At 55.9% G+C, this 27,085-nt stretch overlaps 4 protein-coding genes across 4 annotated transcripts; 2 read left to right on the plus strand and 2 right to left on the minus strand.

Moving 5' to 3' along the window:
* The first annotated feature begins 1,645 nt into the window (after positions 1-1,645).
* On the plus strand, positions 1,646-3,411 carry JUNB (JunB proto-oncogene, AP-1 transcription factor subunit). The gene has a single exon (XM_029918529.1). It carries the CDS (start codon positions 1,949-1,951, stop codon positions 2,990-2,992), a length of 1,044 nt encoding a protein of 347 aa, XP_029774389.1. The 5' UTR covers positions 1,646-1,948; the 3' UTR covers positions 2,993-3,411.
* Positions 3,412-5,654: 2,243 nt separating this feature from the next.
* Positions 5,655-8,383, minus strand: PRDX2 (peroxiredoxin 2). The gene is made up of 6 exons (XM_029918062.1): positions 8,298-8,383; positions 7,723-7,834; positions 7,481-7,634; positions 6,746-6,868; positions 6,534-6,664; positions 5,655-5,985 (listed from the first exon to the last, which is right to left on the minus strand). Exons 2-6 carry the CDS (start codon positions 7,823-7,825, stop codon positions 5,900-5,902), a joined length of 597 nt encoding a protein of 198 aa, XP_029773922.1. The 5' UTR covers positions 7,826-7,834; positions 8,298-8,383; the 3' UTR covers positions 5,655-5,899.
* A 1,606-nt stretch (positions 8,384-9,989) lies between these two features.
* Positions 9,990-16,705, plus strand: RNASEH2A (ribonuclease H2 subunit A). The gene is made up of 9 exons (XM_029918061.1): positions 9,990-10,077; positions 10,702-11,197; positions 11,386-11,457; positions 11,582-11,708; positions 11,812-11,899; positions 14,770-14,907; positions 15,007-15,094; positions 16,266-16,389; positions 16,490-16,705. Exons 2-9 carry the CDS (start codon positions 11,071-11,073, stop codon positions 16,623-16,625), a joined length of 900 nt encoding a protein of 299 aa, XP_029773921.1. The 5' UTR covers positions 9,990-10,077; positions 10,702-11,070; the 3' UTR covers positions 16,626-16,705.
* Positions 16,706-20,866: 4,161 nt separating this feature from the next.
* Positions 20,867-25,708, minus strand: RTBDN (retbindin). Its single transcript, XM_029918547.1, has 6 exons — positions 25,637-25,708; positions 23,274-23,527; positions 22,628-22,694; positions 22,403-22,513; positions 21,770-21,866; positions 20,867-21,261 (listed from the first exon to the last, which is right to left on the minus strand). Exons 2-6 carry the CDS (start codon positions 23,440-23,442, stop codon positions 21,034-21,036), a joined length of 672 nt encoding a protein of 223 aa, XP_029774407.1. The 5' UTR covers positions 23,443-23,527; positions 25,637-25,708; the 3' UTR covers positions 20,867-21,033.
* Between the last annotated feature and the right edge of the window lie 1,377 nt (positions 25,709-27,085).

Raw genomic sequence — 27,085 nt, forward strand, 5'->3', positions numbered from 1 at the left:
GAGGCGGCCGTGGGGGCCTCGGGGGCGGCGGCGGGGCTGGTCGGGACTAGCCGTCCGGGGGCCCGGGCGCGCCCTGGGACCTGGCAGATACCCGGGCTCCCGGGTCCTGGCTCGGGGCCCCGGGCCAGCGCTGGACCCACCCCTTCCTGTGTCCTTATATGGGGCGTCGGGGAGAGACTCCCGGACCGTCCCGCCCCCAGTCCTGCCCGCGGACTCCGGCCTGTTGCCATGGCTACCAGGCCCCGCGCCCCGGTGTGTCCCCCTCCATCGGGCTAATGGAATCGTCCCCGGACTGCCAGCCTCCGCGATCGCCTGCGGGCACCGCGGGCTGAACCATTGCTGGAAGAGGGGTACAGTGACTGGAGGCCAAGGGCGCGTTCTGCGCACCCTGGCCTCGGCCAGGGTCGCACGTCCAGGTTCCTCTTCTGAGGCGCAGAACCCGACTGGACCCTGGGCGGGGCGCACAGTCCAGTAGGATCCGAGTGACGGAGGCAGGGCCGGGCTCCTTCCCCCGGGGGCTGTTGCCACACTTCCTGTCGCGGCGCTCTTTCCCCAGCCTGTTTCTAAGGAAGGAGTGGGGTTGGGCGACCGCGCCCCGGCCATCGGGGTAGGTTCAGGCACCGGGAGCCGACGCGGTGTGGGTCAAGGCCAGGGTCACTGGGGGAGGGCTGTGAGATGGGAACAAAGTATACAGGCGCCTAGGAGTCACCCACAAGAAGGGGTGCCAATCAAGGCAGATCCGTAGTCGAAATCCCCAGGATCCTCAAAAGCCCCTCCGTTCATGTCTCAACGGGAGACCCTGTGTCATTGTCATCTCAACTCTGAAGGTGTGTCCTTAATCTTTTAACTCTTCTTCATGAGGGCTTTGCAGATGACCCCAGTGACCCCCAACCCCTAATAGTACCCCCATATTTCCCCTGACTCAGTGTACCCTGGAAACCTCACTTTCTACATATCTAGATCCCTCCTTCCCTCCCATCCCCAATTTCTTTCCCTTACGGAGGCCTTCAGTATCTCCCGTGGACTTTGGGACCCCTACTAATTTCTTGCATAATGGATTCTCCAGGCCTTCCCATTACCCTTTTGGTTCCCCCCCTCCTCATTTTTCCTGGGTTCAGTCCTCCCAGTAGAAATTCAAAGCCTTTAAACCCTCTGTACTCAAGAGCCCCGCACAAGTCCTGAATCAGGCATTTCCTTACCCTTCCCTCATTTACCCTGCTTAATTCTCCCACCTCACCTTTGTGGGGTCTCCCAGTGTATTATCAGCCTTCCAACCCCCCTCGGATACTGCGAGTCCCTCAGGCCTATTCGTGTATACCCTGGAGCCCCCCCCCCCCCCACTTGCTCTGTGTCAGTTTCTGGTATCCAAGGGAATCATTGCCTTCCCTGGAGTCCCTCCCTGTGTGCCTCGGACCAGCACCCCTTTCTTCAAAGCACTCCGGGGTCCCCTGAGCCCCTCCCCCTGCAGCCGCGCCGAGCCACCCAGCCCGTGGCCGCTGTTTACAAGGACACGCGCTTCCTGACAGTGACGCGAGCCGCCTCCTCCCCTTCCCCACGCTGGAGGAGGGGGGCGCGGGGGCCCGGCTCGCGCGACGGCCAATCGGAGCTCACTTCCGTGACTGACAATCGAGGTATAAAGGCGTGTGGCTCAGGCAGTGCTGCCGGGACCTTGAGCACCGCCGGGCCAGCGTCGGAGTCAGCAGGGAGCAGGGAGAAGGGGGAAGCGACACCGGGAGAGCGAGCGCGCCAGACGAGGGCAGAGGGGCTCGAGAAGCCGCGCAGAGCTCCCGCGCACCGCCGCCGGCTGGCCTCTCTCGGCCGGTGCCGGCTCCTGGGAACGCGCGTCCAGATACCCAGTCCAGCCACCTTTGCGGACAGAGCGCCGTTTGCTGCAGCGAGGCCGGGGGCGGCCCCGCAGGGACCCCCCCAGACCGCCTGGGCCGCCCGGATGTGCACTAAAATGGAACAGCCCTTCTACCACGACGACTCATACGCAGCAGCGGGATACGGCCGGGCTCCGGGCGGCCTTTCTCTACACGACTACAAACTCCTGAAACCCAGCCTGGCGCTCAACCTGGCCGACCCTTACCGAAGTCTCAAAGCGCCCGGGGCGCGGGGCCCGGGACCAGAGGGCAGCGGTGGCACCAGCTACTTTTCCGGCCAGGGTTCGGACACAGGCGCATCACTCAAGCTTGCCTCATCAGAGCTGGAGCGCCTGATCGTTCCCAACAGCAACGGTGTGATCACGACGACGCCCACGCCCCCGGGACAGTACTTTTACCCCCGCGGGGGAGGCAGTAGCGGAGGTGCTGGGGGAGCCGGGGGCGGTGTCACCGAGGAGCAGGAGGGCTTCGCTGACGGCTTTGTCAAAGCCCTGGACGACCTGCACAAGATGAACCACGTGACGCCCCCCAACGTGTCCCTGGGCGCCAGCTCCGGACCCCCGGCTGGGCCCGGGGGCGTCTACGCCGGACCGGAGCCTCCTCCCGTCTACACCAACCTCAGCAGCTATTCCCCAGCCTCTGCGCCCTCTGGAGGCGCCGGGGCCGCCGTCGGGACTGGGAGCTCGTACCCGACGGCCACCATCAGCTACCTCCCACACGCACCGCCCTTCGCTGGCGGCCACCCGGCGCAACTGGGCCTGGGTCGCGGCGCTTCCACCTTCAAGGAGGAACCGCAGACCGTGCCTGAGGCCCGCAGCCGCGACGCCACGCCACCGGTGTCTCCCATCAATATGGAAGACCAGGAGCGCATCAAAGTGGAGCGCAAGCGGCTGCGGAACCGGCTGGCGGCCACCAAGTGCCGGAAGCGGAAGCTGGAGCGCATCGCGCGCCTGGAGGACAAGGTGAAGACACTCAAGGCCGAGAACGCGGGGCTGTCGAGCACTGCTGGACTCCTTCGGGAGCAAGTGGCCCAGCTCAAACAGAAGGTCATGACCCACGTCAGCAACGGCTGCCAGCTGCTGCTCGGGGTCAAGGGACACGCCTTCTGAGCGCCCCCCTCCCCGTACGGACATCCCCCAGTCTGGACGACTGGGCGCACGCCTCCCACGGGGCGAGGGGGCAGGCGGTGGGCACCGGCCCCCGGGGCTCCGCAAACCACACTGGACTCCTGCCCGCCCGCTCTGCGCCCAGTCCTTCCACCTCGACGTTTACAAGCCCCCTTCCACGTTTTTTTGTATGTTTTTTTTTTTCTGCTGGAAACAGACTCGATTCATATTGAATATAATATATTTGTGTATTTAACAGGGAGGGGAGGAGGGGGCGATCGCGGCGGAGCTGGCCCCGCCGCCCGGTACTCAAGCCCGCGGGGACACTGGGAAAGGGACCCCCGCCCCCTGTCCTTCCCCCTCTGCACTGTACTGTGGATAAGAAACACGCACTTGTTCTCTAAAGAGTTTATTTTAAGATGTGTTTGTGTGTGTGTGTGTTTGTTGTTCAGACTTTTTATTGAATCTATTTAAGTAAAAAAAAAATGGTTCTTTATTAATTTATGTTGTCTTTTTTTCCAAGCTGGGCGGGCGGAGGGAGAATACTGGGCTGCCCCCACCCCACTCCTGTTTGTCACTCGCGCCTGTATCTGTCCTCCTTGCCAGCTCTACCCAAGCGTCTCGCAGCCCTATTCCGGGCGTCCAACCCTTCTCTTGCCGTCTGATCTCAGGGGTTGGAAGGTCCAGGGCGGGGACGCTGCCCAGCCGCCCGTCACCAGGGGGCAGGATGCCTGGGGCGAGACGCGCAGTGCGCGGGCGCAGCCCCGCCCAGCTGCGCGCGCTGGGGCTTTCCCCGCTGACGCAGCGGAAGCGCTGCCCCTACAAGGGCCGATTCTGAACAGTGACGCGACGGCGGTCGCCGGGCAGATTCCGGGAATCCCCTCCCCCGCTTTGCCGGGCAGGGCTGCGGCGCCGGGAAGGGGGCCGGGATTTTCCCAGGCAGGCGGCTGCCCGGGCCCGGAAAGCCCCAGGCCTGGGTCCAGAGCGTCCGCGGTGGGAGGGCCACGCTCCTGGGTCCCGGAGCCAAGCCAGAGCCCGCCCCGTGGGGTTGGCGTCCGGGCCTCGCCGCGCCCACGCCCGCTCTGTCTGACCTGACCCGGGCGGGGGGTTGCTGCAGCCGCGCGTAGTTGCTGCCGCGGTACCTACCCCACCCCCCAACCCCCGCCAGGAAGGGCGGTACCCGCCTGCCAATTTCCCCTCCCGGGTGCCAGGCTGGGAGCGGGGCGACTGCCAGGTCTGGTCCTGCCAGGGCGGCTACTTGGGCCGCTGGGCGCCACCGCCCCCACGGGACGCCCTCCCCCGCAGCTGGGACGGATGGGAGGGTGGCTGGTGCGCCGGGAGGAGGGTCGAGCCGGCTTCGGCGCTGGAAGCCCCCAGAGCGGCAGAGGAAAACACAGGCTGAGAAACCGCAGGGGTGGGGTGGTCAGACCAGTTAATCTATTAATTCACTTATAAAAAACTGAACAACGTAGCCCAGGAGACACTGCCTGGATCATGGCAGACAGACAATAAACAAGCAAACATGATTCGGAGATGGAAGGTGCTAGCAAGAGAAAGAAAACAAACACAGGTCAAAGTGGTAGTGATGGAGCAGGGGAGGTGATCTGCTTTGGAGAACGGAGTGGAAATGTGGACCTTTAATGATGCAACTTTTCAGATCTGAATCTAGGCTCTGAGAAAACGGCGTTCTGGGCAAGAGGGAAAAGCACAGGCGAAATTCCTGTGGCCAGAACAGGACCAGCCTGTTAAAGAACAGCCAAGAAGCCAGTGTGTGCCTGGATTGGAACGAACCAGGAGTGGAGAGATGAGGTCAGGGAAGACCTCGGAGGGCCTTGGGGAAGGAATGTAGATAAAATTCCAAGACCCAGATGAATGACCTTGGAGGGTTATTAGGCTGAAGAGTAATATTAATCGTGGGTCTGTGGATTAAATGAGCATGTCAGTCCCGGGGCAGAAAATGGGGGCTTAGAGTGGCACAACCACTTGCCTTAGGACGGACAGCATCAAACTGCACTCCTGGGGAACACTGGCTCCTAACACCTGCCTCCAAACCCCCTCCCCCTCCCATCTCAGGGGCAGGTGGGCGGCCCTTCCAACCTAGAGTGGAGCAGAACTTAACAGCAGGGACTGTGCAGGTAGCTCAAGCTTCCACTCTTGGTTCTGCTCTTAGGACTGGATCCCCTCCTTCTTCCAGCCCCAGGGACCTGTCCTAAGAACCGTTAACTGGGCCCTGAGCTTCACAAACCATATCCCTTTCAGTGTGCACAGTGATGTGAGTTGGTGGTCTTTATTCTCCTTACTGTTGAAGAGACCCAGGGGAAAAAAAAAATCACAGCTCATGAATGGTATTTGAACCCAGGCTGGCAGGGAGCAACGTGTGGGTGCTGCCCTGTGAGGCCAGGTTTCAGGGCATAGGGCATCCTGGGGCTTGCTCCCCCAAGGGGCAAGCAGCTTAGCCAATCCCCTAACTCCACTCCCTGCCCTTTACCCTCTATTCCCCCTTGGAAACCACCCGCAGTCCAGGGAGAAAGAGGAAGCTGAGAGCATGATGTAAGAGTCCCACCTTGTGGTGAAGATAAGTAATTACAGTGCCAATTTCCCAGGTCGGGAAGAAGGGGAGGAGGTAGGCAGCAAGGACGGGAAGACACACCACACAGACGCAGACTCCTGTCTGTCCTAATACTTTATTGGTCACCTCTAGTCCTGTGCCCAGCTAGGTGGGCTCCAGGAAGGGGCTCACCATTCACCAGCTCCCAGCAAGAAGAATGAGAAGGCCTTGGCCAAGCCCTCCGGGCTCGGGGACTACGTAGTTTAAAGGGGGCAGGTCTGGCCTTTCCTGGGTCAACACCGGTATCCAGGTAGGGGCATAGGTGGGGGCCAACAGCTCAAGTGTTCCACCGGTCTTCCAGTCTAGTTGTGTTTGGAGAAGTATTCCTTGCTGTCGTCCACATTGGGTTTGATGGTGTCACTGCCCGGCTTCCAGCCAGCGGGACAGACTGTGGGAAGACACGGGGAGGAATGCGGGAGGCTAGAGCCGTGTGTTTAAGATAGGGCAGCATGGGGGGGGGGGGTGTGAACAGAGTCCGAGTAGCAGAAGAAAAACCCCAGAGCTAAGCAGTACAGGTGCAAGAGCATGTCGAGAGAAGGCCTCCAAGTCCAGCTACGGGATCTTCTGGCTGGCCTTTTTCTTTCTTTTTTGACCCCTTTCTTGCTGCTTTCTCCCCCAGCCATAGACCCGCTGGACACTGAAGGCCTGTGATCAGGCCATGTCCTCCACATAAGAAGGTACTCTGACTCAACTATTCTTCAAACTCGCCTTGGTACCCACCTTCTCAAATACCTTCTATAGATCTGTTACTTCCCAGCTCCCCAGCCTCATATTGGGGTATCTCCCCCACCAGACCACAAACTGCCCACAGACAAAGCCCTGAGCTGACTCTTGGGGGCCCTCACTTCCATCTCATGCAAATGATGGAGTGGGCAGTAAATGCATGAGGGCGGAGTAGGGACCCACATCTGCACACAGGCGAATGTGTCTGCTCACCTTCGCCATGCTCATCCGTGTACTGGAAGGCCTGGACCAGCCTCAGAGCTTCGTCCACAGAGCGCCCCACAGGCAAATCATTGACAGTCATCTGGCGAAGGACGCCCTTGCCGTCGATGATAAAGAGGCCCCTGAAGATATCAGGTTCATGGTGAGGAGCTAGAGAAGTCCCCTCACCCTAAAGACTGGGGCTCCCTGAGGTCCCGCACTACCTGTAGGCAATGCCCTCATCTTCCTTCAGGACGCCATAATCTTCAGACAAGCTTCTGGTTACATCGGCCAGCAGGGGGATGTTCAGGGGACCCAAGCCCCCTTCCTTCCGGGGAGTGTTGATCCTAGAGGTAGAGGAGACAGGGCTGGGACCTCAAGATGGCTGGTAGAGCAGGGTCCTCACCCTATGGGTCTGGGTGTGATAAAGGCTGGAGAGGCGGTGCTGGGACTGGGAGATAAGGTGCTTTTGACCAAGGCTCTAGGATCCCCACCCACCCCACCTTCAAGAGGGTGCAGGGGCTGTTCCCCACTGCTGGGAAGGCTACGCCACAGCTCCCAGCAAAGTGTGTTCACGTGTGCTGATGACCTCCCCCATCTTGGGGCAAAAAGCCTGCCTTAGAGTCGCCGTCCCCTCTCTAGCTCTGTGCGCTGGGACTCAGCCCTTCCCTCCCTAGAACTGGAGTTTCCACCGGTTTGAAATAGTAGTTATCTGAAGGGAGGCTGGATTGCCCTAAGTGAGATAAAGCATCTCCAACTCTCTGGGCCCAACAACTAGTTTTCAAATGCTAATTACTGCCATCCTCATTAAGCAGTTGGGCGTCAACAATTCTATGATTTTCCAGGTGGGGAAAGGGAGGGACAGATGTTGAGTCACAGCCACTAGAACACACAACTCGGGTCCTATGGAAGGTGGAGGCTTAGATGCAGCCTCCTTCCCCTCTGGTCCCCGCTCATACCAAGCCAGGTGGGTGAACTGAGAGTCGACAGAGACCCCCAGCACCTCGCAGCCCAGCTTGCGGAAGTCCTCAGCGCGCTCGCTGAAAGCGATGATCTCCGTGGGGCAGACAAAGGTGAAGTCCAGAGGGTAGAAAAAGAGGACCAAGTATTTCCCTGGGGGAGGAAGAGGAGATAGACAAGGAATTAGGCCTCTGACGTCTGGGCCCCACCCCCACCTGAGCCCACTCTCCGCCGCCCTCACCTGCGTAGTCGGAAAGCTTCACCTCCTTGAAGGCGCCATCCACCACGGCGGTGGCGTGGAAGTCCGGGGCTGGCTTTCCGACGTGCGCTTTGCCAGAGGTCATGACTGAAAGCTGAGACCCCCCCCCCCGGTCCGGTCAGTCCCTTTGTCCTCCCTCCCCAAGGTCACACTGCGTGCTGGGCCCAGTTGCTGAGTCCGAAAGGCAGAGGCCGCCGCACTGCCCCACACCCTCCCCCGTCCCGGGCCTGCGCGGCCTTAAGACTGCGGGAGACCCGCCCCCCTGGCCAGCCCCCGCGGCCGGGCCGCCGCCGCCGCCGCCCCCCCGCCCCCAGTAGCGTGTCGGCCTGAGCGCCCTAGAGCAAGCCCACCGCTCCGGGAGACCCAGGAGAAGGGGGCGGGGAGCTCGGCGACGCGGCCTGTACCGCAAGGAAAAGGCCTCGGTTTCCCCTGCAAGGACAAAGGCAGCCACTACGGCGGGCGGAAAACAAAGGCGGCAGCGCTGAGGTCTGGGCCCGGCCGGAGCTGCTCGGAGCGGGGGGGCTCCCCAGAGCCGGGTGCCCTCCAGGTGTCCATACCTGCGTGGGTAGGGGCGGGACGCACGGAGCTGCAGACGCGCGAACACGCGTTCTCAGTGCCTAGTGCACCCTGGGCCTCGGTGCCTTTTAAGCGCGGCCCGAACCATGACGCACGGGGCGGGGGGAGTGGTGGGCGGACAAGCGGAGCGGTCGGGTCCACTGCGACCGCAGGGGAGGGGGAGAGAAGCCGGCCGGCTCCAAGCGCCTGCAGGTCCACGCAGCCTCCCGCCCCGACCACTGCCACCGCCCGCGGGGGTAGTGCGGTCACCAAACAGCCCGCGAGGAGCTCCTCCTTGGAGCGCGCCGGGGTCGGTTGGAGTCCGGCATGGCCGGGAGCCCGGCGGAGTTACTGCTGCCGCCTCTGATGCTCCTGCTGCTGGCAACTCCTGCCCGCTCCTCCCCTGAGTACCATTATTTCGGCGAGCAGGGAGAAGGCGACACCTGGGAGCAGCTGCGACTGCAGTATCAGGAGAAAGGTAACCGCAGAAGCCCCTTTGCCCCACTTCGCCAGCTGGCTGCAAGCAGATCCCCTCCAGGGGCTTCAGATCTCTCCCCAGCTGCTCACTGGCGCGGCCCTCTTGGGCTGGTTACTTTTCTCCGAGGCTCAGTTTTTCTTATCTGTAAATTGAAATAGAGACTGACTTAGAGCAGCTTACAGAGGAAGAGGGGATGTGGGTAGTCAGTAAATACTGAAGCAGGCACATCCATAAACCCATGGATAAGTGCTAGGAAGAGTGGAGAGAGGGAAAGACCTGAACGGGTAAACTTCTGAAGTCAGAGAAGACCTGACTGTAGATAGATAACCGTGCATCGGGAATCCAGCAAAAGCCCAAACATGTAAAGATTTAGGGGGAAGAGTGAGCCAGGGAATGGGAACAGCAGGTGCCGAGGCCAAGAGGCTGGACGGAGGAATAGGAAGAGGCCAGTGTTGACAGAGGCTTGGTGAGGTCTTGAGGTGTGAGGAGTGTTTGTGAGCTGCTGAGTTAGGATAAGACGTGTTTCCTAGGGGCATAAGGAGGAGTCAGTAAAAGGACTTTGTCAGAGAGCCTCAGCTAAGAACAAAGGAGGTTGGAGCGGCTTTAAAAGTGGTCATTATAATGGTTTTTGTAGTACTTACTAGCACTTCGCTGCAGGCTTTCAGTACCTTCATTATGCCAATTATATCATTTAATTTACCACCTGGCAGCCCTGCTGGTATGGTGGCACTGTGCTTGCTGAACAGGCCCATTATCACCCCTGTGAAAACAGGAGTCAGCTTCAGATGGTGAGCACCAATGGTGTGGTATCACACTCCCAACTGGGCACGCTTGCATAGTTGGGAAGTGTCAGTTTGCAGTCCCTTGAGGCCACACACCAGATGCATGAGCTCAAAGAATGACTTGCTTTCTAAAGGTCTCAGTTTCCCCACCTGGGAATAATGGAAGATTAAATGAGATAGTGTGTATTGGGGTGCGTGGCACAGAGGAAGAGCCCAGCAAACAGATATTATTTGTTAGTGCCTTCTTTATCCTCCTCCCTTCCTAGAGGAGAGCAAGGCAGGGTAGATTCCCCCCTACCTGGCCCTCCATCCCTAGCAGTGGAGGACTCGATCCTTGGCCCGTGGGGAAAGTGGCGCTGTTTCTGCGACCTGGGCAAACAGGAGCGCAGCCGCGAGGTGGTGGGCACAGCGCCGGGCCCGGTGTTCATGGACCGAGAAAATCTGGTGCAAGTGCGACCCTGCAGACAACGAGATTGTACGTCCTGCCAACCGATCGATTGCGACTGGAGGCCCTGAACCCGGGTGAGAAACTGGCGCAGAGGAGGAGGGGCCAGGGCTGGCGGTCTAGTCCGGGGTTGAGTCTCCAGGGTGGGCGGGGAGAGAGTAACGGCGGGAGGGGGGGCGAGGGGAGAAGGGGGGAGTTGCGAGAGGGGCCCCTAGGGCTGAGGCTTGAGGATAGTAGGGGAGGGAAGAGGTGGGTCAGGAGCCCTGGGCCCCCCTGATACCCGGGGAAAAAGAAAGAAAGATGATGAGGCGCAGGGAGAGAGAATCGGAAATATAGGAACTGTGACCCTGGGGAAGGGGCATGAACCTGTTGCAGGTAGAGATCTATAGGCTGAGAACATGAGCCCCCATGAGATTCGAGAATTGGGGGACGTTAGCCCTGAGTTGGGGGGAATGGCCCTGCCTGGTGGGCACAGACTCTGAGCAGAAGTCTGTTGAGGTCTGGGATCACAGTAGGGTGGGGGAAGGAAGTAGGGGAGGGGTGAGATACCGAGAGAGAGGGAGTTGGGGGACCTCAAATCTGAAGCTCTGAGTTTAGTGGAAGTGGGAATACCTAGTCCAGAAGGCTTAGATTGTGGAGGACAGGGACCCAGTGATATGGACACTGGTATTCTGGCTGTAAAGTGGTATTTGACCTTCTAGGTTCCGACTAGGCGGCGTCCTCAAAGGCCCGCATCAGTTTCTCCCCTTATTTCTCCATCCTCCGACCAGCCGCGACGGGGGGGTGGATTCCAGAGACTCAGGGGCGGAGCTTGGAGAGCGCCCCTCCCCACCCCGTTCCCCAAAGGAAGAGTTCGGGGGTCGGCCTTGAGAACTACAATTCCCAAGGAGCCGCACGGCAGGAGCTTCGGTGGCGCCTGCGCAAACGTTAACGGCGGCAGGCGCGTCGGGGGCTGTCCTACACGCCGATTGGTCGAGAGCGAGAGCCGCTTCCGGGCCCGCGGAAATCGCGCGCCTTGAATTGGGCCTGCAGATTTCATTGTTGCGGCTTGTAGCGACGGAAGAGACGGCATGGATCTCAGCGAGCTGGAGGGAGACAGTACGGGCCGTTGTCGCCTGAACTCGCCTGTACCTGCGGTGTGCCGCAAGGAGCCCTGCATCCTGGGCGTCGATGAAGCGGGCCGGGGCCCGGTGCTGGGTGCGCCCCCAGAGCTGGGCTGGGGGAGGGGCGTGATAAGGGAAATGCTAATTGCACTGAAGCGGGACCCGGGATTGGACCCTGCCGAGGGAGGGGTGTGATAGTGGTGATGGCGCCGGGAAAAGCGGTGATGATGGAATAGGGATAATGGTTTTCACGGCTCACTACTTGAACACCCGCTTCCCCAGGCCCCATGGTCTACGCCATCTGTTATTGCCCACTGTCCCGCCTGGCAGATCTGGAGGCCCTGAAAGTGGCAGGTGAGCCCGAGGTGTGAGTCTGGGGATGGGGCTCCTGGGCATGTGGAGGGGCGGGTGCAAACTGGAGGGGAGAGCAGGAACTGAGGACCCAGTCGCTTCCCTTCTCTCCCAACCCTCCTCCCAGACTCAAAGACCCTATCGGAGAGCGAGCGGGACAGGCTCTTTGTGAAAATGGAGGAGGACGGGGACTTTGTGGGCTGGGCATTGGACGTGCTGTCTCCAAACCTCATCTCTACCAGCATGCTTGGGCGGTGAGGGGCATCCGGGAAGGGCCAGGGTGGAGGGGCAGCCAGCACGGGCTGGAAGGGATTGGTAGCTGGATTGAGGTTGACTGGGCTCCGTCTCCCACTGCAGGGTCAAGTACAACCTGAATTCTCTCTCCCATGATACAGCCGCTGGGCTGATACAGTTTGCATTGGACCAGGGTGTGAAAGTTGCCCAGGTGAGCTGTTGGGTTGCCCGGATTTGAATATCTCAGGATAAAGTGGGGGTATACAGTGTAGTGGGTGATTCAGAGTCAGACGTATCTGGATGACCTCAGGAATATTTGCTGCTGCCTTTGGCTTTTTACTTTTTGTACCCTAAATGTGTGCCTCACCCAGGACCATGGAGGAGCCCCTGGCTCCACCCTCGTTTAATTTATCTCTTTATTCTAAAGCTCAGAATCCAGGAGCGCCTGGGTGGCTCAGTCGGTTAAGCCTCTGACTTCGGCTCAGGTCAGATCTCACGTTCGTGGGTTCGAGCCCCGCGTCAGGCTCTGTGCTGACAGCTAGCCCAGAGCCTGGAGCCTGCTTCTAGTTCTGTGTCTCCTTCTCTCTCTGCCCCTCTCATGCTCTGTCTCTCTCTGTATCAAAAATAAATAAAAAATTTAAAAATAAATTAAAAAAAAAAGCTCAGAATCCAGACCAAAACTGTATCTGTCCACCCGCTGTCACCCGCCCACAGCCTCTGTCCTAGCCCAGGGCCCCTCCTCTCCTGGATTCCTGCCCCATCCCCCCCACCCCCACTTTGAGGCCTATCCTTTACAATCTGCCCCTCCAGAAGCAGCTAGTCCTCTTTTGAAATGTAAATCTCAACGTTTAATTTTTTTGATTCCCAGGAGAAATTTAACCTGGGAAGTTCAGTGTCAAGTGGAAGAGAATGAGATTACATTACCAGAGGGAAACCTAAGTTGGCATTGTATCCAGTACTCAGGCAAAAAACAAACAAAACAAAAAAGGCTGTTTCAAGAGAATAACAAGGGCAAATACACTTGAGAATGGGAATGTGACCAAGGAGACCTCGCTGAGGAGGTGGCTGAGGTCCAGGACAGGAATGCAAAGCTGACAGGGCAGTACCCGGGCAGACCGTCAAGGGCCCTGCATCCCGCAGTTCATGGCCAAGTCAGGGGATACAGATGGTCAGCTGGTAAGCAAGTAATAAAGGTGATTTCTGAGATCATACCCATAGCGATCACTGACCCCATCTCTCTACTCCAGCCATGCAGCCTCCCTGCTGCCATCTAGCATACTCAGCATGGTCCCACCTCAGGGCCTTTGCACCGGCAGTTCCTTCTGCCTAGAATCCTCTTTCTGAGATCTCCACATGGTCATTCCCTCATCTCCTTCAGGCCATTATGTAAATGTCACAACCTGAGTGACCTTCCCCGAATCTCTCCCACCACTGTTTAAAATGAGAACCCCTTTCCAGACTCCTGGCTAGCTCAATCGGTAGAGCATGTGACTCTTGATCTCTGGGTTGTGAGTCGAAGCCCCACTTTGGGCGTAGAGCTTACTTAAAAAAAAAATAACAGGGGCACCTGGGTGGTGGCTTAGTCAGTTAAGTGTATGACTTCAGCTCAGGTCTGGATCTCGAAGTTTGTGGGTTTGAGCCCCACATCAGGCTCTGTGCTGACAGCTCGAGCCTGGAGCCTGCTTCAGATTCCCTGCCTCCCTCTCACACTCTGTCTCTCAAAATTGAATAAACGTTAAAAAAATAAAATTAAATTTAAAAATAGTAAAAAATAAAATTATATTCACTCCCAAATCTCTTTTATCCTTTATTATTTATCCTGTTTTTAATTTTTTTTAAATGTGTATCCATTTTTGAGAGAGAGAGAGACAGAGCATGAGCAGGGGAGGGGCAGAGAGAGAGGGAGACACGGAATCCAAAGCAGGCTTCAGGCTCCAAGCTGTCAGCATAGAGCCTGACATGGGGTTCAAACCCACAAACCCAAAGATCATGACCTGAGCTGAAATCGGACGCTTATCCAGTGACTGAGACCCCCCCCCCGGGCACCCCTCCTGTTTTTTTTTCTTTTTTTTTTTAGCTCTATTCATTAATTTTTGAGAGAAAGCATGAATGCATGTGAGCAGGGGGAGGGGCAGAGAGAGGGAGAGAGAATCCCAAGTAGGCCCTGCACTGTCAGCGAGAGCCCCTTGCGGGGCTTGATCTCACGAACTGAAAGATCATGATCCAAGCCAAAATCAACAGTCGAAGTTCAACCACGTGAGCCCTCCAGGCGCTCCTGTTTATCCAGTTTCTTGTCTGTGGCCCTCACCAGGGGGTCCACTCCAGAAGAAAGGGATTCATGTCTGGTGTGTTTCCCGCCATGTTCCTGGCATCTAGTGCAGCCATGGCGTACAGTAGTGCTCAATAAATAGAGAATGGATGCAGCCTGATCCGGACTGCCTCTTTTGGAGAGGACTTGTTTATTTGCCTATCTAGGTAATCTCTGCACCCCATGTGGGGCTCGAACTTGTGACCCCGAGATCAAGAATTGCCTGCTGGGGGCGCCTGGGTGGCTCAGTTGGTTAGGTGTCCAACTTCACCTCAGGTGATGATCTCACGGTCCGTGGGTTCAAGCCCTGCCTCTGGCTCTGTGCCTACAGCTCGGAGCCTGGAGCCTGCTTTGGATTCTGTGTCTCCCTCTCTCTGCCCCTCCCCCTCTCATGCTCTGTCTCTCTCAAAAATAAACAAACATTAAAAAAAAAATTTGCTTGCTATACCAACTGACCTAGCCAGGTGCCTCTGGAGGGGACTTCAGAGCTGAGACAGGATTCCAGGCAGGAAATGCAAACACTGTGAGGCCAGCTCCATCATTTCCCCAGATGTGTGTGTGTGTGTGTGTGTGTGTGTGTGTGTGTTTTAATGTTTTTATTTATTTTTGAGAGGGAGACACAGAATCTGAAGCAGGCTCCAGACTCTGAGTTATCAGCACAGAGCCTGATGCGGGTCTTGAACCCATGAACCGTGAGATCATGACCTGAGCCAGAGTCGGACGCTTAACTCCCGGATGTTTGTTGAATGACCACATCTCTGTCACTACGGCAGGTGTTTGTGGACACCGTGGGGCTACCAGACACATACCAAAAGCAGCTGCAGCAGCGCTTTCCTGGCATTGAGGTGACAGTCAAGGCCAAAGCGGACGCCCTGTACCCTGTGGTCAGCGCTGCCAGCATCTGTGCCAAGGTTAGGCTCCCGCTGGCCGGCTCCTGGCCTCTCCTTGGGCAAGGGGGCCGGTGTGCCCGTTTCTGGGGAGGAAGAGCCCACAGTTGGTCTTCCCCGCAGGTGGCCCGTGACCAGGCTGTGAAGAACTGGCACTTCGTGGAAGACCTGCCGCACCTGGACGCCGACTATGGCTCCGGTTACCCCAACGGTGAGCAGCCGGGAGCTGCCATGGGACAGCGACGCTGGCGATGGCACTGAGCAGGCAGGCTCGAGCACAGCTCTGCGGCATGCGGGGCCACGTGCTTCCCAGCATGTGGCAGAGCCCGCGTCCCGGGGGCAGGCTCTCTCCTCCCATCTCTCTCCACCCCTGCTATCTCTCTGGAGCCCCAGTGAGGGCCTCACACTTTTGGTGGCTGTCTCTGTTTGTTAAGGGGCAGGGGTGAGGGATGTCAGCTCATGTCCAATAGCCCCCCTCCCCCCGTGTAAATCTACTGTTTCTTCCCCATCTTGAGGCCTTGTCTGTGTGGTAGATGAGTGTGTGGCCACCCCCTCCCGTGTGAATAGATTGAAAGAGTCAATGGCTGGGTTCAGGGAACCCTCTGGTCCTTCTGAGGCCCAGGAGACGATGGGCAGATGGGTGGGGAGACATAGCAAGTCTGTGACAGGAACTTAGGTGAGGCCAATGTGAGGAAACCAGGTCCAGGCCGAGGACAGTTTGGGCCATGTTCAGTGCCTACTGAGTCCTTACTGTATGTGCCATGCAGATCTGGGCCCTAGGGATATAGCCATGAACAAGACAAAGAAGGAACAGGGCACCTGGGGGGCTCAGTCGGTTGAGCATCTGACTTCAGCTCAGGTCATTATCTCACGGTTTGTGGGTTAGTGCCCTGTGTCAGGCTCTGCGCTGACTGCCAGCTTTGGATTCTGTGTCTCTTTCTCTCTCTGCCCTTCCCCTGTTCACACTCTGTCTCTCAAAAATAAATAAATGTAAAAAAAAAAAAAAAAAGGACCAAGAAGCAAGAAGGACCTCTGTCCCCACTGAGCTTATAGTTACATGGGGGTGATGGGCGTTAACCTCCTGGCCCGCAGATGCTGGGCTTATGACTGTGGCCTGTGAGCCGGCAAAGACATGTCTCAGAGCTGGTCTCCCTAAACCCGTATCTTGAGCACCTGTTGGCAGGTGATGAGTCTGGGAGCTTCCTGTGCAAAGGTCCTGAGGCAGGAATGGTCTCAGGCAGCAGAGGTGCCTCAGATGCCCTGGAGCCCTGAGATGAGGCCAGCTGAGGTGGGGCCTCGGGTGCCGGCCTGAGGAGCTAGGACATTGTGTCAGGGATCGGGGGCCATCACCACTACCCACCCCACCCCTTCCTGTCTTTCAGACCCCAAGACGAAAGCGTGGCTGAGGAGGCACGTTGAGCCTGTGTTCGGCTTCCCCCAGTTTGTCCGGTTCAGCTGGCGTACGGCCCAGAGCATCCTGGAGAAGGAGGCAGAAGACGTGGTGTGGTGGGTGCCCGAGGGGCAGTGAGGAAGGAGGGAGGGGGGCCAGGGCTCCCTCGCTTCTCCCAATACCCCAGCGTGGTCCGTGTCGCCACCTCTTCCGCAGGGAGGACTCACTGACTGGGGATCAGGAGGGACCTGGGAGGATCTCATCCTACTTCAACGAAGGCCCCCGAGTCCGCCCCCGCCTGTCCCACCGGTACTTCCAGGAGCGAGGCCTGGAGGCAGCCGCCACTCTCTAGGGGCCAGCCTGTTCTCTCGTTTCTGTGCCGTCCCCACCCCCCACCCCTGTTTGTGATTAAAGTTTTTTCTTTTTTTTTAATTTAGTTTTTGAGAGCACAAGAGCGAGCAGGGGAGGGGCAGAGAGGGAGAGAATCCCAAGCAGGCTCCACACTGCTAGCACAGAACCCTGTGTGGGGCTCCAGCTCACAAACTGGGAGATCATGACCCAAGCCGAAATCAAAAGAGTCAGACGCTTAACCAACCGAGCCACCTAGGCACCCCTAATGTTTGAGATCGAGCAAGAGGGACAGAGACAGAGCACAAGTGGGGGAGGGGCAGAGAGAGAGAGGGAGACACAGAATCCGAAGCAGGCTCCAGGCTCTGAGCTGCCAGCACAGAGACCGTGAACCCACAAACTTTCAGCTCGCAACTTGAGCTGAAATCGGACACTTAACCGACCGAGCCCCCCAGGCGCCCTGTGATTAAAATTCTTTAAGAAAAGCCAAGCATGGGTTGAACTTCAGGGTGGAAACAGATTGGAGGTGGGCCCTGCAGCCGGGCCCGGCCACCTATGGACTTTGGGAACCTGAACACGATGGGCCCTGATTGATGTGATTTGATTCTTTTTTTTTTTTTAAGTTTATTTATTTATTTATTTTGAGAGAGAGCAAGAGCCCGCACGCGGGGAAGGAACAGAGAGGATCCCAAGCAGGCTCCGTGCTCAGCTGTGGGACTCAATCTCACGACTGAGATCTTGACCTGAGGCGAACTTAAGAGGGGGACTCTCCACCAACTGAGCCGCCCGGGCACCCCAGTTTGATTCGATTCTTCAAACGCACGATGCACATGTAGGGTGCAGAATTAGGAAGGAGCACACGGCGGGGCGCGGGGGCTCTGCGCTGACAGCACAGAGCCTGCTTGAGGTTCTGTCTCTCCCTCTACAGTCTGTCTCTCTCAAGTAAACTTAAAAAAAAAAAAGGACCACCCTGAGAAGCCTCATTTTCTGCCTCCAGCTCAGTGGTGGGCTTACCAAGTCGCCCTGGTCTTCCTGGGGCCGCTGTTACAAAATACCACAGACTGGGCGGTTTACAAATAGACATTAATTACGGTTCTAGAGGCTGGAAGTCCAAGATCAAGAGGCCTGCAAGGTCAGGTTCTGGTGGGGACTCTCCCAGGAGCTAAACCGCCAACTTCTAACCGTGTCCTGACGCGGTGGAAGGGGCACGGAACCTCGGTGGGGTCCTTTTTATAACCACTAATCCCGCTCTTGACCTAATCACCTCCCCAAAGCCCCACCTCTTAATAGCATTATCTGTGGGAATTAAGATCGCAACGTGAGTTTTGGGGGGCGGGACATAGACATTTTGATCTTCGCAGGTACCTCTTAGGTCCCTCCCGAGTTAGCCTGGCGTGTTACAAATACACGAACAGATACTTTCTTGAGGTTTTGTTTTTACAAATGGAAACTATGTATACCCTACACATTCATCATTCCTCACATCTTGAAGGGAATTCCCAAGTGAATATCGAAAGCCCTTCCTCATTCTCTTTATAGCCAAGAGTCCTCAGTGTGACTGTCCTATAGTTTATTTAATGCTCTTAGTTTTTTTTTAATTTTATTTATTTTTGAGAGAGAGAGTGTGTGAGCAGGAGAGGGGCAGAGAGAGGGAGACACTGAATCCAAAGCAGGCTCCAGGCTCCGAGCTGTCAGCACAGAGCCTGACACAGGATTCGAACGCACAAAACGTGAGTTCACGACTGGAGCTGAAGTTGGACACTTAACAGACTGAGCCAGCCACGTGCCCCATCCCTCCAAGACACCATTTTTTAAATTCATCTGTTTTGCATCTTTGGTGGGTTTTGATTTTGGGTTGGTTTTTTTTTTTTTTTTTTTTTTTTTTTTTGCCTCTCATCATCCCACTGTGGCTGCCACAGTTCCAGACATCACATCCCAACTTCCAAGGGCCTCCTTCCCAAGCAGCTGCCCTGTACAGGTCCTCACAGGTGTTCCCTTCTCCAGTCTCACCTTCTCCCTGCCCTGCTTGTAAGGGCAGGCAATGGTGTCAGTCTAATGGATCTTACTCTGTGAATCTCCCACAGCGTTCACACCCCTTATGATCAGGTTCAAGGGCCTTGGGTGTTCAAGGCGTTCTGTAATCTGACCCCATCTCTGCTCCAGCCTTGCTGAGCAGCTGGGAGTTCCCAGAACCTGAAATTCCCAGGCCTCCTACTTGAAATAGCCTTCCCTATGGCATCTGTCTGGAGATCCTTCAAAGGCTTATCTACCCTCTTCCTTGACTGCCTGCATATCCTTGTGGTCTATAACAACCAATAATGGACGATGTCTACATTTATTGAGTGCTAATTGTGTGCCAAGCACTTCTGAAGTATTTTACTTGATACCCCTCCCATTAGGAGGTGGAGTCTAGATGCTTCCCCTTGAATATGAGCTGACTTTAGCGACACAGTTTCAGTGAACAGAACTCAGAGGTGACACTGATAGTCAGGAGACCGCTTCAACCAGGCTGTCTTGGAACGCTTGGCCTCAGAATGCCACCGCCATACTGTGAGGAAGCCCAAGCCAAAGGGAGAGGCCACGTGTGCCATTCTGGGTGAGCCCAGCCCCGACCAGTTTCCATAATCGCATTAGAGACCTTGAACAAGAACCACCGCCAGAACCATGAAAACACAACCATTGTCTTACACTGCTAAGTTTGGAGTTACACAGCACTGTATGACCAGAATAACTTGCATTAACTGATTTAATTCTCCCAACAACCCTAGGTGAGGGACAATCGTCTTCCCCATTCAATAGATAAACTGGAAATGGTTGAGCAACATTCCCAAAGTTACAGCGTGAGCCAACGGTAGACCTGGGATGTGAACCCCATAGACGTATTATAGTGTCAAGGTCATAGCCCACAATCTCTGTGCCTCTCTGCCTGGGATTCCTTTCCCTTCTGGTTCCAGCACCTGATTTTCCTTTGGGACCACTCCTCCCACGTCCTCACGACCTCAGTCCACCTGGCTGAGATAGAACCGAGGCCACCTTGGGCCTTCCAGCACAATCTATCAGGCCAGGGAGGGCACAGCATCCCTTTTGGCACAATGACTGGTTTGGCAATGGGCTCTTGATGAAACTGGACCAGTGAGTGCCAGCACTGGAAACTGCTGGTTTTACAGAGAAATAGACCCACTGGAATCATGTCGTTGCTGGTTCATCTTTGCTACTCTGAGGAGATCCTGCCCAATAGTACAGCCAAGAAAAAGATACAGATTTCCTAACCTCATTGAAGGACCTAGATATAGCCATTCCTGAAGCTTATCACTGTTGCCTAAAGGTACTTCTGAGTTTCTCTTCCTTCTCTTATGTTATTCCATCTTCCCGGAACGCAAAAAATGGGCCTGATCTACCTAACTCAGCATAACATATGGGAGGCATCCATCAGTCCTGTCCCATTGAACAGAACTAAAAGGCACATTGCCCCTGCTTTACTGGTGAGGAAGCTGAGGCTGTCACAGGGCCTGAGGACAGGAGGAGGGTTAGGAGCAAGGCTTACATCCCAGATTTTAAATGAGTCAAGGCCTTTGAGATCTAGAACTGGGATTTGGAAGGAAGGGAAGAAGGAATGAAGGGGGCATTATGCCAGCCACTGTTGGGTCTGCTCAGAGCGGAGGGCCGTTAAGCTTGTCTGGAGGTCTGGCCAAGTGAAGCTGGGCCCCGTGGCACACAATTGGGGAGCATACCTCTTGCCCCTGTCGGCCCCTCTTCTGGACCCCTCTCCATTTCTGACACCTGGATATTCCAACCTGTGAGATTGCTCAGAATATAGGCTGTCCATTTTTAAAAATTTTTTATGTTTTATTTATTTTTGAGAGAGAGAAAGAGACAGCATGAGAAAGGGAGGGTCAGAGAGAGAGGGACAGGCCCCAGGCTCTGAGCTAGCTGTTAGCACAAAGCCCGACCTGGGACTCGAACTCATGAACCTGTGAGGTCATGCCCTGAGCCAAAGTTGGACGCTTAACTGACTGAGCCACCCAGGAGCCCCTAGGTTGTTATTAACATGCTAGTGTGAATCACTTATTAACTCTTGGACCTGAGACCCTTATCACTTGCTGGCAGCTATCCTTCCCGCCTGTTTCCCAAGAAGCAGCCACATCACAGTGCTCTCCAGCTGGCGACTTTATTCAGTAGGGGAAGCGGGGGGGGGGGGGGGGGGGGGGGGGGGGGGGGGGGGGGGGGGGGGGGGGGGCGGGGGAAATGAGCTAGAGTTGGGTTATTTCTCTAATAACCTGAAGAAGCGCTAGTCTCTGGGACTCCAGGAGGAGGGACAGGACTCTGGAAACTAGAAAGCAGAGAGGAAGAGCGGTGGCGCTCTGGGCCGGGTAGGAGAAAGGGACGCATCTTCCATCCGAGGCGGGTGTCCCCTAAGGGCCGCTGCCGCTTCCGCTGCCACTCCCACTGCCCGCAGCCTCCAGGATCCAGGCGCGGGAGCTGCGGGAGCGCGGGAAACTGATTTCCCGGGCCCTCCGTTCATGTCTGCGACTCGGCGGTACCGAGATGGAAATGTTGAGGCAGTGACCGGCGCCAGGAGCTGCCGCCGGCAGCACGTAGCCCAGAACTGAGCTGCAAAGGTCCGCCCCGTCTGCAAAGGTCTGGGGAAAGGGGTGGAGTTAGGGCCCGAGTGGGCGGAGTCCAGGCATCTTGGGGACGTAGCCTTGGAAAGGTACAGTCCCCGAGTTTCTTTGCAAGCAGGGACCAGGGCAGAGGCGCAGCCTAGGGGCGGGCAGTTACCTGCTTTGCGTGTTCCCGGGAGTGTGGGGGCAGGGCGGAGTACTGGGGAGGGCGAGTTATTCTTTCTAGGTCCCAGGGCTGAGGTGGGGGAGGGCCAGGTTAAGATTGGGGCTTTAGGGAAGGTGATTCGGGCTTCTGAGTCTTCTGTGGATGGGCCTGGATCAGACATAGTCCCTTGGGAAAGCCAAATCCAGACTCAGTGGGCCCAAGGGAGCGTACAGACATCCCACTATGGAGATTGGGCTGCGGAAGGGTAGGAGCAGGAGGCTTGGGTGTGCCAGTCCGGACTCCGAGGTTTAGGTGGGTTAAGACAGGACATAGTAAAGGGACGTCCCAATCTCTTCCCCGCACTCTCTGTCGCAAGCTCACCTGCTCATAGGTAGTGCAGTCGGGCTCACAGCGCCTCGTTTCTGGGAATGGGAGCCAAGTTGGGCCGCAGGTAACATCGCTTTTGCAAGTGGCAAACCTGCATATAGTGTGTGAGGAGAAGAAGGTGGGTAAAGTCTCCGCAGGTGCGTTCTTTTGGGATTCCTGCCCTCCAAGGCTTTGCTCAGTGTATGTCCCGCCCCCAGGTCCCGCCTCTTAGGTCCACGCCCGCACAGACGCAGTCCTCCAGATTTCAACCCATCCTATATTCTCCACACAGAGCCGGGGCCCTGTCACAATTGGTCTCATCCCTGCAGACTTCAGACCATCTATTTCATGTCAGCCCCTTGCCTTCCCCAATCTTTTTGGCTCTCTTTTCCAGCAAGAGGCCCCGCCCCTTAAAAACCCCAAAGTCCGTGGAAGGCCACGCCTCCGTCCTGCCAATCTCAAAAACCGGCCCCTCTATAGGCCCAGTCCTTCACCTGGGCTCTAAACTCTGGGCTTCATTTTAAGACCTTGACCTCGTTGAAGGCAAGCCACGCCCCTTCTAATACTAGGACCAGTAAGCTGCAGATCCCGCCTTTGGTCCCGCCCAACCCATAAGACACGCCCCTCCCCCTCCCCCTCCTCCCCTACCAGACATCGCAGAGCTCAGAACAGAGCGGCTGCTGCTGGCGTATCCCCAATAACAGCAGGTGGAAGCGACTGTGGAGGGCGACTCGGAGGTGTCCCAGGAAGGATTCGCACCTGAACATCGGGAAAGACAGGCTCATTTGGGTCAGGGTGTGCCGGGGCTGTGGCCCCTGGCGGGGGCAACTGAAGCAAAAAACACAATGAAACGCTGGCGGGTACTATACTCACCCAGGGCTCGGCTCCCCACAGCGTTCTGGGGCTGTCCCTGGGCCTGGTGCCTCTGGTGTGTCCATCTCTGAGGGACAACAGGACCATGCAGAAGGGGGCTACTGTGAGGTGGGGTCTTCGAACCTCAGGTAGGATTGGGGAACTAAGGCCTGGGGATCCCTTGAACAGGGGAGACCCGAGTTATGTCAGTGCCTCTCAAACATAGAACTTAAATAAAGACACTTCTCTTGGTATCCAAATGCAATTTCAAAGAAGAAGAAGAATAACAATAAATTATCATAATCAGCTTATCGTTTATTATGTCCCTGATAGTGGTACACGTTTTCATGTGCTTACATGCACACCTTCACAACACCCCTCTGAGGTAGGTCTATTATTTCTCTCCTTTTTTAATGGTCTACATAAAGCCCAGAGAGATTAAGCGACTTGCTGAATCACTCAGTTATGAAGTGGCAGAGTTGGGATTTGAACCCAGGCAATCTGATTCCAGAATCTGTGCACTTTAACTACTATTCTTCAGCATGAGCCCTGACTGCCCACCTCCCCCAACCCGTGCTTTATCCTAAGCCCTCTCATAAGGAAAGTCTGGCATTGCTATGGTGGGATTTCCTGGGTGTTGGAGGTTAGGCAGGGTCCGAGTGCTCACCTGCAAGGTGCTGCTGGCCTGTGCTGAGATGGGTCGCCAACCTATGGTGTCTCCAGGTCAGAGCTGGGAGCTGGCGGCTCCCTCCACAGGCCCCCAGCAGGATCCACACCACGGTCAGTCTCAGGGCCCAGCCCAGGCCCCTGGGTCGAATGTGGCCCCTGTAGGCCATGTCCACCTGAGATCAGAGTAAGCTGGTGTATGGGGTAGATTTGGCTGTCCCTTTCTGGAAGCGCAGAGTGGCACCCTCCTGATGCCTACTCAGGAGACAGTTCGAGACAGAACAGAGAATGAGCAGTCGATGAGGCAATGACCAAGGACCTTCAAATCCCAGGAGGCAACAAGTCCTGCCTCTGACCCAGGAGCCCCTTCTCCCCCTCATCAGATTCATGTACCGTCCATCCCTTTAGGCCCAATGCGCCCTACCCTCTAGTTTGACCATGGTGCCCCTCCCCCTCACACCCAGCAGGATCTCCCACCCTGTCAACCCTCAGGTGACCCCCGTTGTCTTCAATCTCCCTCTTCTGTCCAGTAATTCCGCCTGCTCTTCTGCCTACTCTCCTCCCTCCCTCTTGATCCCTGCTGGCCCGTTTCATGGTCACCTTCTCTCGGCCCACAATCGGCTTAGGGGCTTCCACTATGGCTGGCCCGTTGGGGCCAAGCTTGGCTGTGGCAAGACTCGAGTTTTGCTGCTGGAAACCAAAAGCCCCAGGGTAGGGGAAGCTGAGGGTCTGTAGAAGCAAGACAGTTCCCTCCCCTCCTCTGCCCTCTTGGTCTACCACTCACCTGTTAAGTGGTCTGAGGTCTAGGGCGCTGCTGAGACACCTCAGGATCAAGTCCACGAGAGAGTAACAGCCAAAGGGGGTGTGGTCTGATGCAGAGGAGGAGCTTCCCATGGCCCCACCCCCTGCTCCAGCTGACCAAAGGCCGGTGGCCTTGGGACTGCTGTGTATATATCCTTATAGTGAGCATTATGTTGAAATTTTGGCTTAAACTCAGTCTGTGTGCCTATGTGTTGGGTGAGAGTGTGTTTGTATGGCTGTGCATGTGTAGAGCATGTATGTTTGTTCGGTGAGGGTATGGTATGTGTGACTTTTGGCTGAGTGGTTGTGTGTGTGTGTGTGTGTGTGTGTGTGTGTGTTCAAATCTGGCCAAGGAGGCCTGTATGTATCTCAAACCGAATATGCTCAATTGAATACGATATAATAAATGTGAAAGAGGGGGAAGTAGGATTAGGATGGCTATCCTGTGAGAATGTTGTGGATAAGTCATTGGATAAACGTTGGTGACCATGAATGTCGACCATTAGTGAACACAAAGGGGAGTTGATATGTGTGGAGAGGGTGTGTGTCTGCTGTGAAACGTGTGTGTGTTTCTCTGCAGTTTCTGTGAATGCAGAAGAAACGTTTGTTGGTTTTTTACAAACATTCCCTCAATTCATACATTCATTCAACAAATGTTAATTGAGCCCCTATTGTGTGCCAGGTTCTGGGGATGAAGTAGCAACCAAGAAATGAATATCTCAACCTCACAGAGCTGACATTCTAGTGTGAGAGTTTGGTGAGAAGACAGCCCTGCGGTGGGTATGTGAGTGTGTGTGTGTGTCCATGTGTTGTGTTTGGAGGTTACTGTTTCTGTGTGTTGGATGAGAGTTAGTATGTAGCTAAGCTGGGATTGGCTTTGGTATTATGTGCGTGCACCTGTGTTTGTTGAGTGTTTGTACATGTTGTTTGTGTGTGTATTTGCTCTGTGTGTGTATATCTGTGTTTTCTAACACTATTGTGTTTGCATGTGTGTGTCTTTGTAGAGTGTGAGTTGATGTGTATATGTATTTGTGATATGTGTTTGTGTGTGTCTGTATTTGTTGACTTTGTGTTTGCATTCTGTGTTTAAGTGTTTGCATAGGATTCAGTGTGTCTGTGTTTGCTAAGTGCATATTTGCAATGTGTATATATGTGTGTGTCTGTGTTTGCTGAGAATGTGTATACATGTGTATTTTTGAGAAATACATATTTGCAGAGCGTGTGACTATGTGCATGTGAATCTTTTTCCTGAGCACGTGTTGGTATGTTCATGTTTGTGTGTATGTTTGTAGTGTGTGTGTGCCTGTGCTTGTAGTGTGTGCATGTGTTTTTGTGAGCAATGACCACTACCACAAATCTCCCTGTCTTTTCAGGCTAATGCAGGATTTTTGTCTGTCTCTTTCACTGTGGGACTCTCAGATCTCAAAACACGACTTTGCACACAGTGGGTGCTCAGTACGTGTTGAGTAACTGAACCACTTAGGAGGTGATGTCTCCTGGCCCCTAATGGGGCACCCACTGATGTCCTATAGGCTTCAGAAATCAAGATATAGTGAATCTCACCTTTCCCTCGTCCATTTTGGGGTTAGCCCAAGGTGCTCGTGTGTCAGATATCCAGTCTTTGGGCTATGCCTCTGACCAACCCTTTCCCTCCTCTGACCTTAGCCACCAACGTTGCCTTCGGCATTCAGCACCGTGGACAGGAGCTCATGAGATCAGCACCACGGAGAGCTCCCGCGAAGCCAGCTTTAGAAGGAGTGACAAAAGCTGAGTCTGGGCCTTTGACAGAGAAGTTTGAGAAACAGACTCAGCGAGATGGCAAACAAACATGCCAACAAACAGAGAAAACCACTAAGATAACTCGGGCAAAGGCGCAGAGACGAGAAAACAAGCGTTTGGGGAACACCTGGACCTAGACCTTGCCGTCGTCCTCATTGGCCGGCAGGGGTCGCTCCCCTCGGTGACCGTGCCCTCCAGGGCCTTCCCAGCCAATTATGGGCCAGGACCCTTGGGAAGCCCCCTTCCCACCCTGCCACCCTCCCCTGCCCAGTGCCTAGACTTGGAGTGGGGAGGTCACCGACGCTTTCCGCACCAACTCTGAAAAGCATAGTAGGCTTGGTTTCAGCTGTGGGAACACTGTGTGTGTGTGTGTGTGTGTGTGTGTGTGTGTGTGTGTGTGTGTGTGTGTGTGTGTGAAAATCGCTTCAGCTGCCCCTCTCCCCAACTACCAGCTAATCGCTCCTATAAATATAGCCCAGCCTGGCCTGGCTACTTAATCCCGACAGTGAGGGAGGGGGTCCTTAGAGGGGCTGCAGCGTTCCCTGAAGAGGCTCTGATTGCAGGGCGGGGGGCTGTATAGGCATGCAAAATGTTTTTCTGTGGGAGCATCTACCTCGAGGATGGGTGTCCCGATGTAAATGTCACTCTGTAAGAATGTATCTTCTCAGGATGTGGGGAATCTCATGGGTGGGGCCAATTTACCACAAGGAATATGGCTTTTAGGAGGCCTTTCGTTGGGGATATCTTCAGTAGGCTCCCCACGTTCACCCGTGGGGATTTTTCTCTGCGGAAATGTCTCTTCTTGGGGGCAGCAGGGGGCTTCTGAGAGACAGCGTCACCTCTCACAGACCATCTGTCTTAGGAATGATTTTCAGGGTGAGGGGAGAGTGCCTGATTGGTGAGGGCCTCCCCGTGGAGACTATCAATCCGTGGGAATGTGTCTCCCCGAGGGGGTCGCTGCGAGGAGGGGGGGGTGTCCTCATAAGGAATATATCTCAGTGAGAATGTCTCCCTAGGGTGTTTCTTGGGTTGGAGGTCTATCCACGGGCAGGTTTCTCTCCTGGAGTGTCTCTCCTTATAGGGGTCTCTCCGTAGCTTGGCTCCCTTGGGGGTATATGGAAGCGCCTCTCCTGCTGGCCCCCTCCCACCCCCACCCCCACCCCCACCCCCCGCGCGGGCAGCCTCGGCCGAGGCCGGGCTCGGGCGCCCAGACGCAGTGACGGCGCTGGGTCC

Source organism: Suricata suricatta, chromosome 12 (assembly GCF_006229205.1).
Source record: "Suricata suricatta isolate VVHF042 chromosome 12, meerkat_22Aug2017_6uvM2_HiC, whole genome shotgun sequence".
Lineage (NCBI taxonomy): Eukaryota > Metazoa > Chordata > Mammalia > Carnivora > Herpestidae > Suricata > Suricata suricatta.

Bases quoted from the DNA above. Each gene is read 5' to 3' on its own strand.
- JUNB (XM_029918529.1), top strand. From the start codon at position 1,949: ATGTGCACTAAAATGGAACAGCCCTTCTACCACGACGACTCATACGCA.
- PRDX2 (XM_029918062.1), bottom strand. From the start codon at position 7,825: ATGACCTCTGGCAAAGCGCACGTCGGAAAGCCAGCCCCGGACTTCCAC. The intron at 6,665-6,745 runs GTAGTGCGGGAC...TGATATCTTCAG, and splicing joins GATGAGGGCATTGCCTACAG to GGGCCTCTTTATCATCGACG. The intron at 5,986-6,533 runs GTGAGCAGACAC...GTCTTCCCACAG, and splicing joins CACGGATGAGCATGGCGAAG to TCTGTCCCGCTGGCTGGAAG.
- RNASEH2A (XM_029918061.1), top strand. From the start codon at position 11,071: ATGGATCTCAGCGAGCTGGAGGGAGACAGTACGGGCCGTTGTCGCCTG. The intron at 11,709-11,811 runs GTGAGGGGCATC...CTCCCACTGCAG, and splicing joins TCTACCAGCATGCTTGGGCG to GGTCAAGTACAACCTGAATT. The intron at 16,390-16,489 runs GTGGGTGCCCGA...CCTCTTCCGCAG, and splicing joins GAGGCAGAAGACGTGGTGTG to GGAGGACTCACTGACTGGGG.
- RTBDN (XM_029918547.1), bottom strand. From the start codon at position 23,442: ATGGCCTACAGGGGCCACATTCGACCCAGGGGCCTGGGCTGGGCCCTG. The intron at 22,695-23,273 runs GTGAGCACTCGG...GTTGTCCCTCAG, and splicing joins AGGCCAGCAGCACCTTGCAG to AGATGGACACACCAGAGGCA. The intron at 22,514-22,627 runs GTGAGTATAGTA...CCCGATGTTCAG, and splicing joins TGTGGGGAGCCGAGCCCTGG to GTGCGAATCCTTCCTGGGAC.